At 43.6% G+C, this 13,017-nt stretch overlaps 1 protein-coding gene across 1 annotated transcript in view; it reads left to right on the top strand.

Annotated features, from left to right (window-relative positions):
- Positions 1–13,017, top strand: part of MAN2B2 (mannosidase alpha class 2B member 2) — an 87,073-nt gene that overhangs the window by 26,884 nt on the left and 47,172 nt on the right. Inside the window, 7 exon segments of the mRNA XM_040335403.1 lie at positions 863–1,061; positions 4,364–4,389; positions 4,391–4,445; positions 4,448–4,525; positions 4,528–4,550; positions 9,595–9,748; positions 10,635–10,756. Coding sequence (XP_040191337.1) covers positions 863–1,061; positions 4,364–4,389; positions 4,391–4,445; positions 4,448–4,525; positions 4,528–4,550; positions 9,595–9,748; positions 10,635–10,756 — 657 coding nt within the window.

Below are 13,017 nucleotides of genomic sequence, written 5' to 3'. Positions count from 1 at the left end.
GTTTAGGGAGCTCTGAGAACCGAGTGATCAGCAGTGTTTGATCGCTCGGTTCACAGTGTTGGAGCCAACGGGTGACAGATGCAGCATACACCTAGGTAAGAATGATTCTTAAAGCGGTAGTTCACCCCCCCCCCGACACATTTTACCATCAAGACAGGCATTGTAGCGCGAGCTACAGTATGCCTGTCCCGATTTTTTTAACCCCGTACTCACCTTGTAGTCGTCCATCGTAGATTTCGGCTCCCGCGGGGAATGGGCGTGCCTATGGAGAGGGAGGATGATTGACGGCGGCCCTGGCACGTCACTCTCTCCGAAGACAGCCGGAGTAGGTCTCGGCTCTTCACGGCGCCTGCGCACAGGCTATGCGCACGCGTCGTGAAGACCAAGCCTATTTCGGCTATTTCCGGAGAAGCGTGACGCGCCAGAGCCGGCCATCAATCATCCTCCGTCTCCATAGGCACGCCCATTCCCCGGTATCTTCGATGGACGACTACAAGGTGAGTATGGGGCTAAAAAAAACGGGACAGGCATACTGTAGCTCGCGCTACAATGCCTGATTTTAAGGTAAAGAAAAAAAAATGTTTTTTTTCCCGTCGATAGGGTGAACCCCCGCTTTAAATAAATACAAATCCCATACTCTTTTAATCTTTGTATATTTCCATTTTCCCCTGAAGTTCAGCTTTTAAGTAGAGTCAACTGAGGACAGAACTGTGATATGGATGTGCAATGAGGGAGACAGTCAGAAAAACACGACAAAGATATTAGAAGAGTGAAGATAGACGCTGTCATAAAAATGACAAGTTAACATCTGTACAAAACAAATTGTCTGCATCTAGATTGGACTTATTTTCCCATTTTTCAGGGCTGTGACAAGCAGTTCTTCAATTCTTCCATCCAATTTAATAACATGGATTTGTTACTGGAATATATAAATAATAAACCAGAGTTCGGAGTGACTGCGCAGTACTCCACACTCGGAGAATACTTCAAGCGCATATACAGGAGAAACCTGACGTGGGAGGTTCGCAAAAATGAAGACTTCCTGCCGTACTCTTCAGGTATGTGATGCACAGACCACATTCTAGATTAGCCTCTGGCTCTAATCAGGTGCTTCAAAAATAACCTTGGCCGCTGTAATTAATGCGCCCAGTGCCCTGAAAGGGGCCGGACTCATGAATAGGGGGTGGCCACCCATGTGCTATCCATGAATCTATCCATTGCATAGAGGGGGCGGCACCCAGGTGCCCCTAATGGACGGGCGGCTGGGAGTGTATGGTCCATGGTGACACTGTCAACAACCATTTGATAAAGACACCAGCTCTCAGATATACTTTTCAAAATTTACACTTATAGGAAAAGATTGTAGTCAGGTTAGTTGGAGGCTTCATTTGTAAAAATATATACAGTGGCACCTTGGATTGGCGAGTAACTCGGTTAATGAGCATTTCACAATACGAGCACTGTATTTAAAAAAATCCTAACACAGTTTGCGAGTGTTGTCTCACAAAACGAGCAGGATTCAGGCCAAAGCGGTGAGCAGTACCGCGTTTGGCCTGAGGGGGGGGGGGCGCTGGAGCTGAATAGAGCCGATCGGAGATGCACGGAAAGGCCAGAGGACAGCTCGGCAGACCTCGGCAAACCTCATGAAATTAATCTTTCCGAGGTTTGCCAAGGTCAGCCGACGTGTCCTCTGGCCTTTCCGGCCATTCCCGAGGCTCTCCGGCGCCCCCCGCCTCTGGCTGCATGCGGTATTGCATGCCATTGAAGTCATTGCGGAACAAATGATTTTCATTTCCATTGACTTCAATGGGGAAACTCGCTTTGATATGCGAGTACTTTGGATTACAAGCATTCTCCTGGAACAGATTATGCTCATAATCCGAGGTTCCACTGTAATAGGACAGTAAATATTCTATAAGAATTTGATGCTGCAGAGTTCTTGACTGTTGTCCAGATACAATGATCTATCTAGACCAGGGGTCTTCAAACTACGGCCCTCCAGTTGTTCAGGAACTACAATTTCCGTCATGCCTAGCCATGTCTGTGAATGTCAGCGTTTTACAATGCCTCATGGGATGTGTAGTTCTGCAACAGCAGGAGGGCCGTAGTTTGAGGATCCCTGATCTAGACTTTCTACCGACTTACATTATAGCCATTAACCACTATAGAATGGGTGTTTGCAAAAAATAAAAAACCTGTACAGTACTCAGAATGCTACAAGCAGAGTTTTTTTTTTTTGGGGGGGGTTTGTTATACATTGCTTTTCAATGTGAAGGTGTAAGTTGTGATTTTAATGAAGAAGTTGAGTAGGGGAGCACTGGACCCTGGTGTAGGTGAGGATTCCAATCTCATGTGACAGTTTTTTCAGGCCAGCTCAATGGGCCCTAACATGGCCTTTGGGGAAACGTCTCACGTTTTGTGCCAAAATACAGTTGACAGTTGAGATGACATTTTTTCGTTTCCAATATTTTTATTAAAGTTTTCAAATAAGAGTACAAAACAACGCATTTGTCATTGCCATGAAAACAATCAATCATACAAGTATAGTCATTGGAAGTTCATTATACAACCAGCATACACTATTCTCTTGGGTCCTACAACCTTTAACTATAAGGTCTAAGTCAGACCTGACTCGGGACCTTCTGACTCAACTTCCACCGAGATGACATTTTTCAGGTAGTATCTAAAAACCTCCCAGTTTCGGAGGTTCCAAGGAAGCCCCTGTTGACTGAAAGGAAGGCCTGGAAGAAATATTGGGGGAATTCTAGGGTTAAAATGTGTTGCTAGCATAAGATCCGTTTCAGTTTCTAGTTTAGTCATTTTTGGTGCTCTCTCTTTTTTTGCAAACCTTAGTTATTTGTTGTTTTAGACAACTTTTAAAATACTTCCCACTAATTGAATTTCTGCATTGTTAAGTAAGACATTATGGGCCAGATTCCCGAATAATGCGGCCGTGTAACGTAACCCGTTTACGTTACACCGCCGCAAGTTTTCAGTGTAAGTGCCTGATCCTCAAAGCACTTACCTGGAAACTTGCAGCGGTGTAACGTAAACTCGTCCGGCGCAAGCCCGCCCAATTCAAATGGGGCAGGCACCATTTAAATTAGGCGCGCTCCCGCGCCGGACGTTCTGCGCATGCTCCGTTCGCAATTTTACGATGTGCTTTGCGCAACTTACGGCGGCCCGACGAGTTGTGAATCGCAAAGTGCGTAACGTACTTACGCCGGGAAAAAAAATTCAAAGCGACGCGGGAACGACGGCCATACTTTAACATGGTGGAGTAATTTTACACCATGTTAATAGCACACCTAACTTTGCGACGGGAAAAAAAAGACTTGCGCCGACGTAACGACGGGAAAAACCTTTGTGGATCGCCGTAAATACTAATTTGCATACCCGACGCTGGAATACGACGCGAACTCCCCCCAGCGGCGTTTGAAGTATTGCATCCTAAGATCCGACGGTGTAAGTCAATTACACCTGTCGGATCTTAGGGCTATCTATGCGGAACTGATTCTATGAATCAGTCGCATAGATACGACAAGAGATACGACGGCGTATCTGTTCTGTGAATCTGGCCCTATATTCCTCAGAAATGCTCTAGTATGCTCACTTATACATTCAAAGCCTTGTGATCTTTATTGATGTTAACTGACCACACAACTGACAAATAAAAGGCCAGCTAATCCAGTCTGCCAGCTGAACACCATGTCAATGATCAAGGACTCTTTAACAGTCCCTCTGTATTTGCCAGCCAAGCTGTCAGACCCACACTTGTCACTTTTTGTTACTATGCTGTGATTTCAGGGTTCCAGGGCCTGGAAATTCTTCCCTGCACTTGAGAATACTCCTATTTATGTCCAATTGAGTTGCCTTGTCTTAATGGCAAACCTGCTGCTATTAACAGGTCCAATTGTATATAGGATTACAACTGAAACAACCTGGCCTGGAAAGGGTCCCTTCAACTGACTTCAACTTTACCGAATCATAGTCGCTGAATAATAATTCTGGAAAGGTGATTAAAGCATAAAAAAAAAATCCAGTGACTTTAGCAATATAGAATAAAAGGGTCAATGCTAAGCCATATTAGTGAAAGATGTCCATTTATTCCCAACTTTCAGTCAAAGGCTATGGTTTGTGACCCATTGCAAAGATTTTTTTCCTCGCTTCCTGCCCCCCTGACCCCGTACAAGGGAGTGCAATAGGAACAGATACAGACAGCAATAAAACTATTGTCACAAGTTTTAAACCTTCCTCACTCTAGTAAAAATACTACTTTTCAGTCTATGTTCTTTTTTGAGAAATTTCCCATCCATTTTTTGAGTAGGTTTTATTGTTTGTTAAACATTTTCCATATAGATGCGTAATCAAGCATGGACGGGCTTCTACAACCTCCCGCAACATCTTGAAAGGCGTGGCACGCAGGGCCAGCTCACTGCTGTATGCGGGGAATCTGCATTCACTCAGTATGTGCTGAAACATCCATCTGGTGCTGTATGCAAAATGTGGGGCTATGAGCAACTGCGGCCCTCCGATGGGCCGTCTCAGAGGTAAAACTTTAGTAGAACGTGCTTAAGAAAATTCGATCTCTAAATGGTAATAGCCAGGTTAAAACATTGTGCCATATTAATCAAACATATTAAAGTGGAAGTGAAACTTCCATCTCTGACTTGTACCTATAGGTAAGCCTTTAACCCTTTTAACTACTTCCCACCGGCCACTGCATATATACGGCCGGGTGGGCACTCTCTCCTTCTGAGTGGACGTTCGGGAACGTCCCTCAGAAGGAGGTGGATCGCACGCGTTTCCCGCGCAGCGGCGCGATCCCGATGCACTTGTGCCACTTGTACCACCTGGACACGGCGCATCTCAGATCAGCAGGAGGGCTCTGTGATTGGCCCTCCTGATCACATGATGGCCGTGTCCAATTACAGCCATCATGTGATGTAAACACAGAGCCGGTTGCTAGGCAATCGGCTCTCCTCCCCTCACACAGAAGTTGTCGGTGAGGAGAGGGATCGCTGCAGCCCAGCTGGTGATCAGTGAGTATGAGCTGTTTTTTACATCTTTTTTTTTCTCACTGATCACCAGCCTAGTAAAATACACACAGTAAACGCACATGTCCCCCAAAACGCGTCCCCATACACACATGTCCCCACACAAATGTACCCACATTGTAAAAACACCTGTTCGCCCACATATGTAACAGTAAAATCATATGTCCCAATGATCATTTGCACACATATGTCCATGATCTCCTGCGCAAATCTGTACATGATCATTTGCGTACATATGTCCGTGATCACACAAACCAATTATTATACACTTAAAGGGGTTGTAAAGGAAAACATTTTTTTTTTCATAATAAGCATCCTTTACCTGCAGGCATTCCTCTTTTCACTTCCTTATTGTTCGGTTTTGCTCAGAAGTTGCTCTATTTCTTCTCTGTTCTGTTCACTTCCTGCTTGTCTGATTGTTACTGACCACCGTGAAGGGAGGCTTTACTGCGGTGGTGAGTAACGTGCTCACCCCCTCCTGGGAAGTACATCTGTGCGGCAGGACGCTCTCTACGTGTTAGAGACTTCAAGGAGGTGTGAATTACTGGGCGTGCCGCAATGCATACTGGGAAATGTAGTTCTTACATGAACGAGTGCCGCAAACCAGAAAGTGAATGAGAGAACGGAAACTAGAATGCCGGAGGTGATATAGATGAAGGAATTTAAAAGGTATTCACTCGTTTTTTTAACATAATCATTACACTATTCTGTCTGTCTACCTTGCAGACATTAATTTTAGGCAAAATTATTTTTTTCCTTTAGTGACCCTTTAACGGGATTTTTTTTACCAAAAACATGTAGCAGAATAAATTTTGGCTTAACTACTAGCCGACCAGCCGCCGTCATTCTACGGCGGCAGGTCGGCTCTCCTGGGCGAGAGCCGGTAGTATAACGTCGGCTCTTAGAGCGGCCACTAGGGACGCGTGCGCGCTCCCCCGACTCCCGTGCGTGTGCCCGGCGGGCGCAATCGCCGCCGGGCACCCACGATTGCTCGTTTCAGAGCGGGGAACGGGAGCTGTGTGTGTAAACACACAGCTCTCGGTCCTGTCAGGGGGGGGGGGGGGAATGCTGATCTTCTGTTCATACAATGTATGAACAGAAGATCAGTGTTTCCCCTAGTGAGGCCACCCCCCCCCCCCCCACAGTAAGAATACACCCAGGGACATACTTAACCCCTTCCCCACCCCCTAGTGTTAACCCCTTCACTGCCAGTGGCATTTTTATAGTAATCCAATGCATTTTTATAGCTCTGATCGCTATAAAAATGCCAATGGTCCCAAACATGTGTCAAAAGTGTCCGAAGTGTCCGCCATAATGTCGCAGTACCGAAAAAAAAATCGCTGATCGCCGCCATTACTAGTAAAAAAAATATATTAATAAAAATGACATAAAAATACCCCCTATTTTGTAAACGCTATAACTTTTGCGCAAACCAATCAATAAACGCTTATTGGGATTTTTTTTTTACGGAAAATATGTAGAAGAAAACGTATCGGCCTAAACTGAGGAAAACATTTTTTTTTAATATATTTTTGGGGGATATTTATTACAGCAAAAAGTAAAAAATATTCATTTTTTTCAAAATTGTCGCTCTATTTTTGTTTATAGCGCAAAAAATAAAAACCGCAGAGGCGATCAAATACCACCAAAAGAAAGCTCTATTTGTGGGAAAAAAAGGACGCCAATTTTGTTTGGGAGCCACGTCGCACGACCGCGCAATTGTCAGTCAAAGCGACGCAGTCCCGAATCGCAAAAAGTGCTCTGGTCTTTGGGCAGCAATATGCTCCGGGGGTTAAGTGGTTAAATTTATGACAAAATTTTATTTTATTGGATTTCTTTTCAAATAGAAAGAAGAAAATATTGTTGTTTTTTTTCAAATTTCTGCTCTTTTTTCGCTTATATCGCAAAAAACATTAAAACAGTCATGAATAAATACCACCAAAAGAAAGCTCTATTTTTGCAAACAAAACGATAAAAATTAAATGTGGGTACCGTGTAGCATGACCGCGCAATTGTCATTGAAAGTGCGAGAGTGCTAAAGGCTGAAAATTGGTCTAGGAAGGAAGGGGGCGAAAGTGCCCAGGATTGATGCGGTTAATAAGGCTTACCTGTAGGTATTGTAAATATCTCATAATCGTGCACCGTTTAAAAAGATAAATTACGATATATGCAACCAGGGCCGTTCCTTCAGAGTCCTGTGCCATAAACGGAGGCTAGCCCCGTGTATGCGCTGGAATGACGTCATTGTGGCTCCGGCTAAAGTATGAGGACAAGCAGAGTCAAGGTATTTCCAATTTAACCCTGGGTTCACTTTAGTGCAAAGCGGGAACCAGCACGATTCCCGCTTCGCTCCTCTCCCACAGGCAATTCACACTGCCTTGTGCAAACTGCTGCGGGTGTCATTTTGACACCCCCAGTGTTTAGTTCACAGATCGCAGTGTGTGAACTGTGAACTTGCACAAGAATTGGATCATATAGGTGAAAACACCCATGCGATACGATCCTAGTGCGGGAAAAAAAAGTCTCTGCACTATTTTCTGTGTGAATCCAGTGCGAGTTGAGCCATACAACTGTATGGCTGAACACGCATTGCTCAGAGATCGCATGTGATCGGCACCTGCGGTGAGGGTGCGAATCACATGCGATCTCTGAGATCACGCTAGTTTAACCCAGGCTAAGGGCCAGTTCACACCAAATACAGTTCCGTGTGCTTTTTTCTGCACTAAAAATGCATGCAGTGCAGTCAGTTCCAGTCAGTTTCTGCCCCGGAAACTGACTGCATGGTGTGAACTAGAGCCATTGGAATACATCGAAAACACTGTGCATGCATTTTAGTGCAGAAAAAAAGCGCACAGAACTGCATCTGGTGTGAACTGGCGGTTAGGTACAACATGCACAGATATTTAGACACTTCCAAACTCCCAAACAGTTTAAAGTGGTTGTAAACCCTTACAATCCACTTTTTACTACAGGTAAGCCTTTAATAAGGCTTACCTGTAGCTACCCCAGATATCTCCTAAACCTGCACGGTTTAGGAGATATACCCTGTATCAGCATGTGCCAGCGTCATAGGCACATGCCCACTGTTCAGTTGCCGGTGGCTCCACGCGCATGTGCTGAAGCGACGTCATCCCGGCTCCGGCCAATCGCAGTGCCAGAGCCCACAATACCTGGAAGTAACTCCGGAAGCAATGTTTCCAGCCAGAGCAATGTATCAGGAACGCTGCGGTGGCTTCGATCTAAGGTGAGTATTTTATAATGTGCTAGTATGCTATGCGGAGATTCAGTCCCTCCTTCTGTCATATTAACTGTTATCACTGAGAATGAGGGTGAAATAAAATCCCAAATTTTGAGTTGTCACCAGAACAGGAATAGAGGAGAAATCTCCCAATGGGGACAATAGTTCTGGCGACAATCCAGGAATTCCCTCACTTTAGAGGGATTTCTTTGTGCCTTCTGTTGTGGCTGGGGAACAGGAAAACAACTGTCTCTGATTTGGAACTCTGTCCCTCTTTCACCCTCATTTGTCCCTCATTTTGGTCTGATCTATATAGTTGTATATAAAATGCACTTTGTATCTTTCAAAAAGTATTTCCCAGAGCTAAACCTTTCATCCAATTTTTAAATTGCTGCATTTGTACATTTCTAAAAGCCAATATAAAGGAATAGTAGTGGTAAAAAAAAGTCCTTATGGATTTAATTAATCTTTTTTGGGGGGGGGCGTGTCCTATGCCTACATACATTTGTTAGTAGGTGTCCCTTATTCCCATCTCAAAATGTTGGGAGGTATGCTAATAGGAAACAATTATAGGAGCTTTTACCTCTCCTTAGCTATACAAAATGAAAAAGAAATTGTTTTTGTTCTTTTATGATTAAGCTTCTCATGATTGCAATTGGCTTGGATATTATGATGTGTCATTACAACAATTACCGATTATATGATACTACATGATCTGTTATTGTAATGATGTAGAATGATTACATAGTTACATAGTTAGTCAGGTTGAAAAAGATAAAGTCCATCCAGTTCAACCACAAAAAAATAAAAATAAACAAACAAAATAAAAAACACAATACAATCCCATACACCCAACTCCATACCCACAGTTGATCCAGAGGAAGGCAAAAAAAAAACAGCAGAGCATGATCCAATTTGCTACAGCAGGGGAAAAAATTCCTTCCTGATCCCCAGAGAGGCAATCGGATTTACCCTGGATCAACTTTACCTACAAATCTTAGTACTCAGTTATATTATGTACATTTAGGAAAGAATCCAGGCCTTTCTTAAAGCAATCTACTGAGCTGGCCAGAACCACCTCTGGAGGGAGTCTGTTCCACATTTTCACAGCTCTTACTGTGAAAAAACCTTTCCGTATTTGGAGGTGAAATCTCCTTTCCTCTAGACGTAAAGAGTGCCCCCTTGTCCTCAGTGTCGACCGTAAAGTGAATAACTCAACACCAAGTTCACTGTATGGACCCCTTATATATTTGTACATGTTGATCATACGATATCTAATCTAGAAGATTTCCTTTGTAGGTTCAGCATCATGATGGCATAACAGGAACCGAGTCACCGAAAGTTAGGGATATGTATATGGCACACCTGCGTCAAGGAATGCTTGGGGTCCGGAAACTGATGGAAGCCATCACTCTAGACCAGTTCAGCTCTGACAATGATGGTCAATCAGAAGGTATTTTGTTTGGACTTTTTTTTTCATACAGAGATGAACATTTTTGGTTCACCAAATTTCATGGTTAACAAATTGGAATCAGAATTGGCATTATTGGTCAATTATGTACAGCATGCAAGGAATTTGTCTTCAGTTTCAGCTTTAGCAGTTTAACGTTTGGGATAAAGTCAAAACTTGGTAATGTGCTAATCCTTTGTTGCAGTGCAGGATGATTAGAGAACATCTATAAGTCTTTGCTGACCTCTCTGTCTGGAAATTCTGGTTCTCAGACATTTTTATGGGAATCTAGTCTGAAGCCTCGTACACACGCACGTTTTTTTCAGCAAGAAAACTGCTGGCAGAGCTTTCTTGCCGAGTATACCGTGCGTGTGTACGAGGCTTTGAGATTTCTCGTCAAGAAAACTGGCCAGAATCTAGACGAGAAAAATAGAGAACCTGCTCACTATTTTCTCGTTGTGAGATTCTCGGCAGTGTTTTCCTGCCGAGAAACCCGAGCGTGTGTATACTTACATCTCCAAGGAAACCCGCGCGTGCTCGAAAATTACTGACGCATGAGCAGTAGTTTTCAAGGCATAGGTAGGGTAAAGCAAGATGGCGACGACAGCATCGAATGTGACGAGAGCATGCTTGACATTGATGACGTCACCGCGTTTGTGCCATTCAAAATAATGGCGGTTCTTTTGAATGGTGTGTGTGTGTGTGTGTGTACACTCGGCCGGCAAGAGAATCTTGCCAGGAATCTCATCAGGAAAAACAACCAGTACACACAACCTGTACACACGGGTTAGACAAGAATCTGGGCCGTGTGTACAGGGCTTGAGATCCCATTGCTACAAAATAACAACATTTGCTGTATAGTTTATGTACCTATTTTAATCTTTTTCAGGTATAATGAATATTACAGTTTACAATCCACTAGCATGGGATATAACCACATATGTCCATGTGCCAATGAACGTTTGGGTCACTGATGTCTATGATGAGATGGGACAGGTCATTCCAGCTCAGGTGTGTTTTATCGCATACAATCTTAGTAAGAGTCGTCTTGACTACTGGCATCTTGACTGCCTCTAGCTATTATGGACACTCGGGAAGCAGCGCAAAATGCTAAACATTAAGCTGTCTGTGTAATCTGATCACCCTACTGGTCTATTCATGGCACAGTTCCTGTTAAAAGAGCTTCCAGAGAGCCATTAATTGTCCGTAGTGTATGCCACCTGCTGGCTGTAGATGGTATATATAAAAAAAATATATATACAGAAAACATCCTATAATATGGGTGGGAACATACGGGGTGGAAATATTAGGGTTATACCGATACTAGTATCTGTGCCGATATCAAGCATTTGCACGAGTATCTGTACTCGTGCAAATGGTCCGACGATGCATGACCTGTTGTATCAGACCAAGCATCCTTCAGTGTAGCTGGGGGGGCCAGGCAGCCATGCAGGTAATCGGTGCGTGGGTGGGCGGGGGGGAATAGGTACAAGCACCAATTCCCCCCCCCCCCCCTTTCCATATAGCCTTTCAATAAAGCAGCTGTTAGCCTCTTCTCCCCCTCTCCCTTCCCTGGCTGTCATCTGCTTTATTGAAAGGCCACCACACTGATTACCCCCGACTGTCCCCCTGTGTCCTCCTCTGGCTTCAGCTGTCTTCTTCCCTCCCTCCGGTGTCCTGCCCTTGTCCCTGTCCTCCTCCAGGTCCCCCTCTGTGCTCAGCGGGTCCTCCTCTGCCCCCCCATCCCAGATCTGTCAAGATGGAGAGTGGAGGAAGGACCAGCAAATATTTGATTGCTGACCCTGTCCACTCATAAAGGATGCTTCAGTTTATGACTGGGGAGGAGCCTCTGTCTCCTGTCATCTTCAGTGCAGCTGAGGCTTCTAAGAAAGGGACTGTGGAATCTATGTTCTTAGTCCCTTTCCCTGTCTTAAAAAGGGGCTGTTTACCCCTGATATCGCACCAAAGACCCCCCCCCCCCCCAACAGGGCTGATAAATAAAAAAAAGAGAGAATAATAAATAATTAAAGGTTAAATTACTAATAAAAAAACACTGCCCCCCCCCCCCCAAAAAAAAAGAAAGCATTGTAAAAAATATATATAAATTGTGAAAAGAAAAAACTACTGACACAGTCCACGTCTCATCAATGCCACCTATCAGTGATGGATATTAGTGCCACTGTCACATTAACAAAGTATTAGTAATGGGTATCTTCACTTGTACTTGTCTTAAAGTGGTATCGGTGCAACCCTAGGAAATATACTTTAATGATATACATTAATTGCATACCCCAAAAAAATGTTTTAGATCATAAAACCATAATTTATTGTGTGCGTATGTGTATATATATATATATATATATATATATATATATATATATATAATACTTTAAAAGCACTAAAGCGCAGTATTAAAAAGTACAAAAGAAACCGTGAAACATGTCGCAACATTTCACGACACTCAATACTGACATGTTTTGCAATGAATAATCGCTTCTTCAGGAGAGGTGCTGTACAGTGCCTTGCAAAATATTCACCCCCCTTGGCTTTTTACCTATTTTGTTACATTACAGCCTTTAGTTCAATGTTTTTTTAATCTGAATTATATGTGATGGATCAGAACACAATAGTCTAAGTTGGTAAAGTAAAATTAGAAAAATATAAACATAAAAAAAAAAAAAAAATCCGCAATAAAAACTGATAATTGGCATGTGCGTATGTATTCACCCCCTTTGTTATGAAGCCCATAAAAAGCTCTGATGCAACCAATTACCTTCAGAAGTCACATAATTAGTGAAATGATGTCCACCTGTGTGCAATCTAAGTGTCACATGATCTGTCATTACATAAACGCACCTTTTTGAAAGGCTCCAGAGGCAACACCTAAGCAAGAGGCACGACTAACCAAACACTGCCATGAAGACCAAGGAACTCTCCAAACAAGTAAGGGACAATGCTGTTAAAAAGTACAAGTCAGGGTTAGGTTATAAAAAAATATCCAAATCTTTGGTGATCCCTAGGAGCACCATCAAATCTATCATAACCAAATGGAAAGATCATGGCACAACAGCAAACCTGCCAAGAGACGGCCATACGGCAAAAATCACGGACCGGGCAAGGAGGGCATTAATCAGAGAGGCCGCACAGAGACCTAAGGTAACCCTGGAGTAGCTGCAGAGTTCCACAGCAGAGACTGGAGTATCTGTATATAGGACGACAATACGCCGTACGCTCCATAGAGTTGGGCTTTATGGCAGAGTGGCCAGAAGAAA

The sequence above is a fragment of the Rana temporaria genome, chromosome 1 (genome assembly GCF_905171775.1).
Source record: "Rana temporaria chromosome 1, aRanTem1.1, whole genome shotgun sequence".
In the NCBI taxonomy this organism is placed as follows: Eukaryota; Metazoa; Chordata; class Amphibia; order Anura; family Ranidae; genus Rana; species Rana temporaria.
This window is presented reverse-complemented; position numbering and strand designations above follow the sequence as displayed.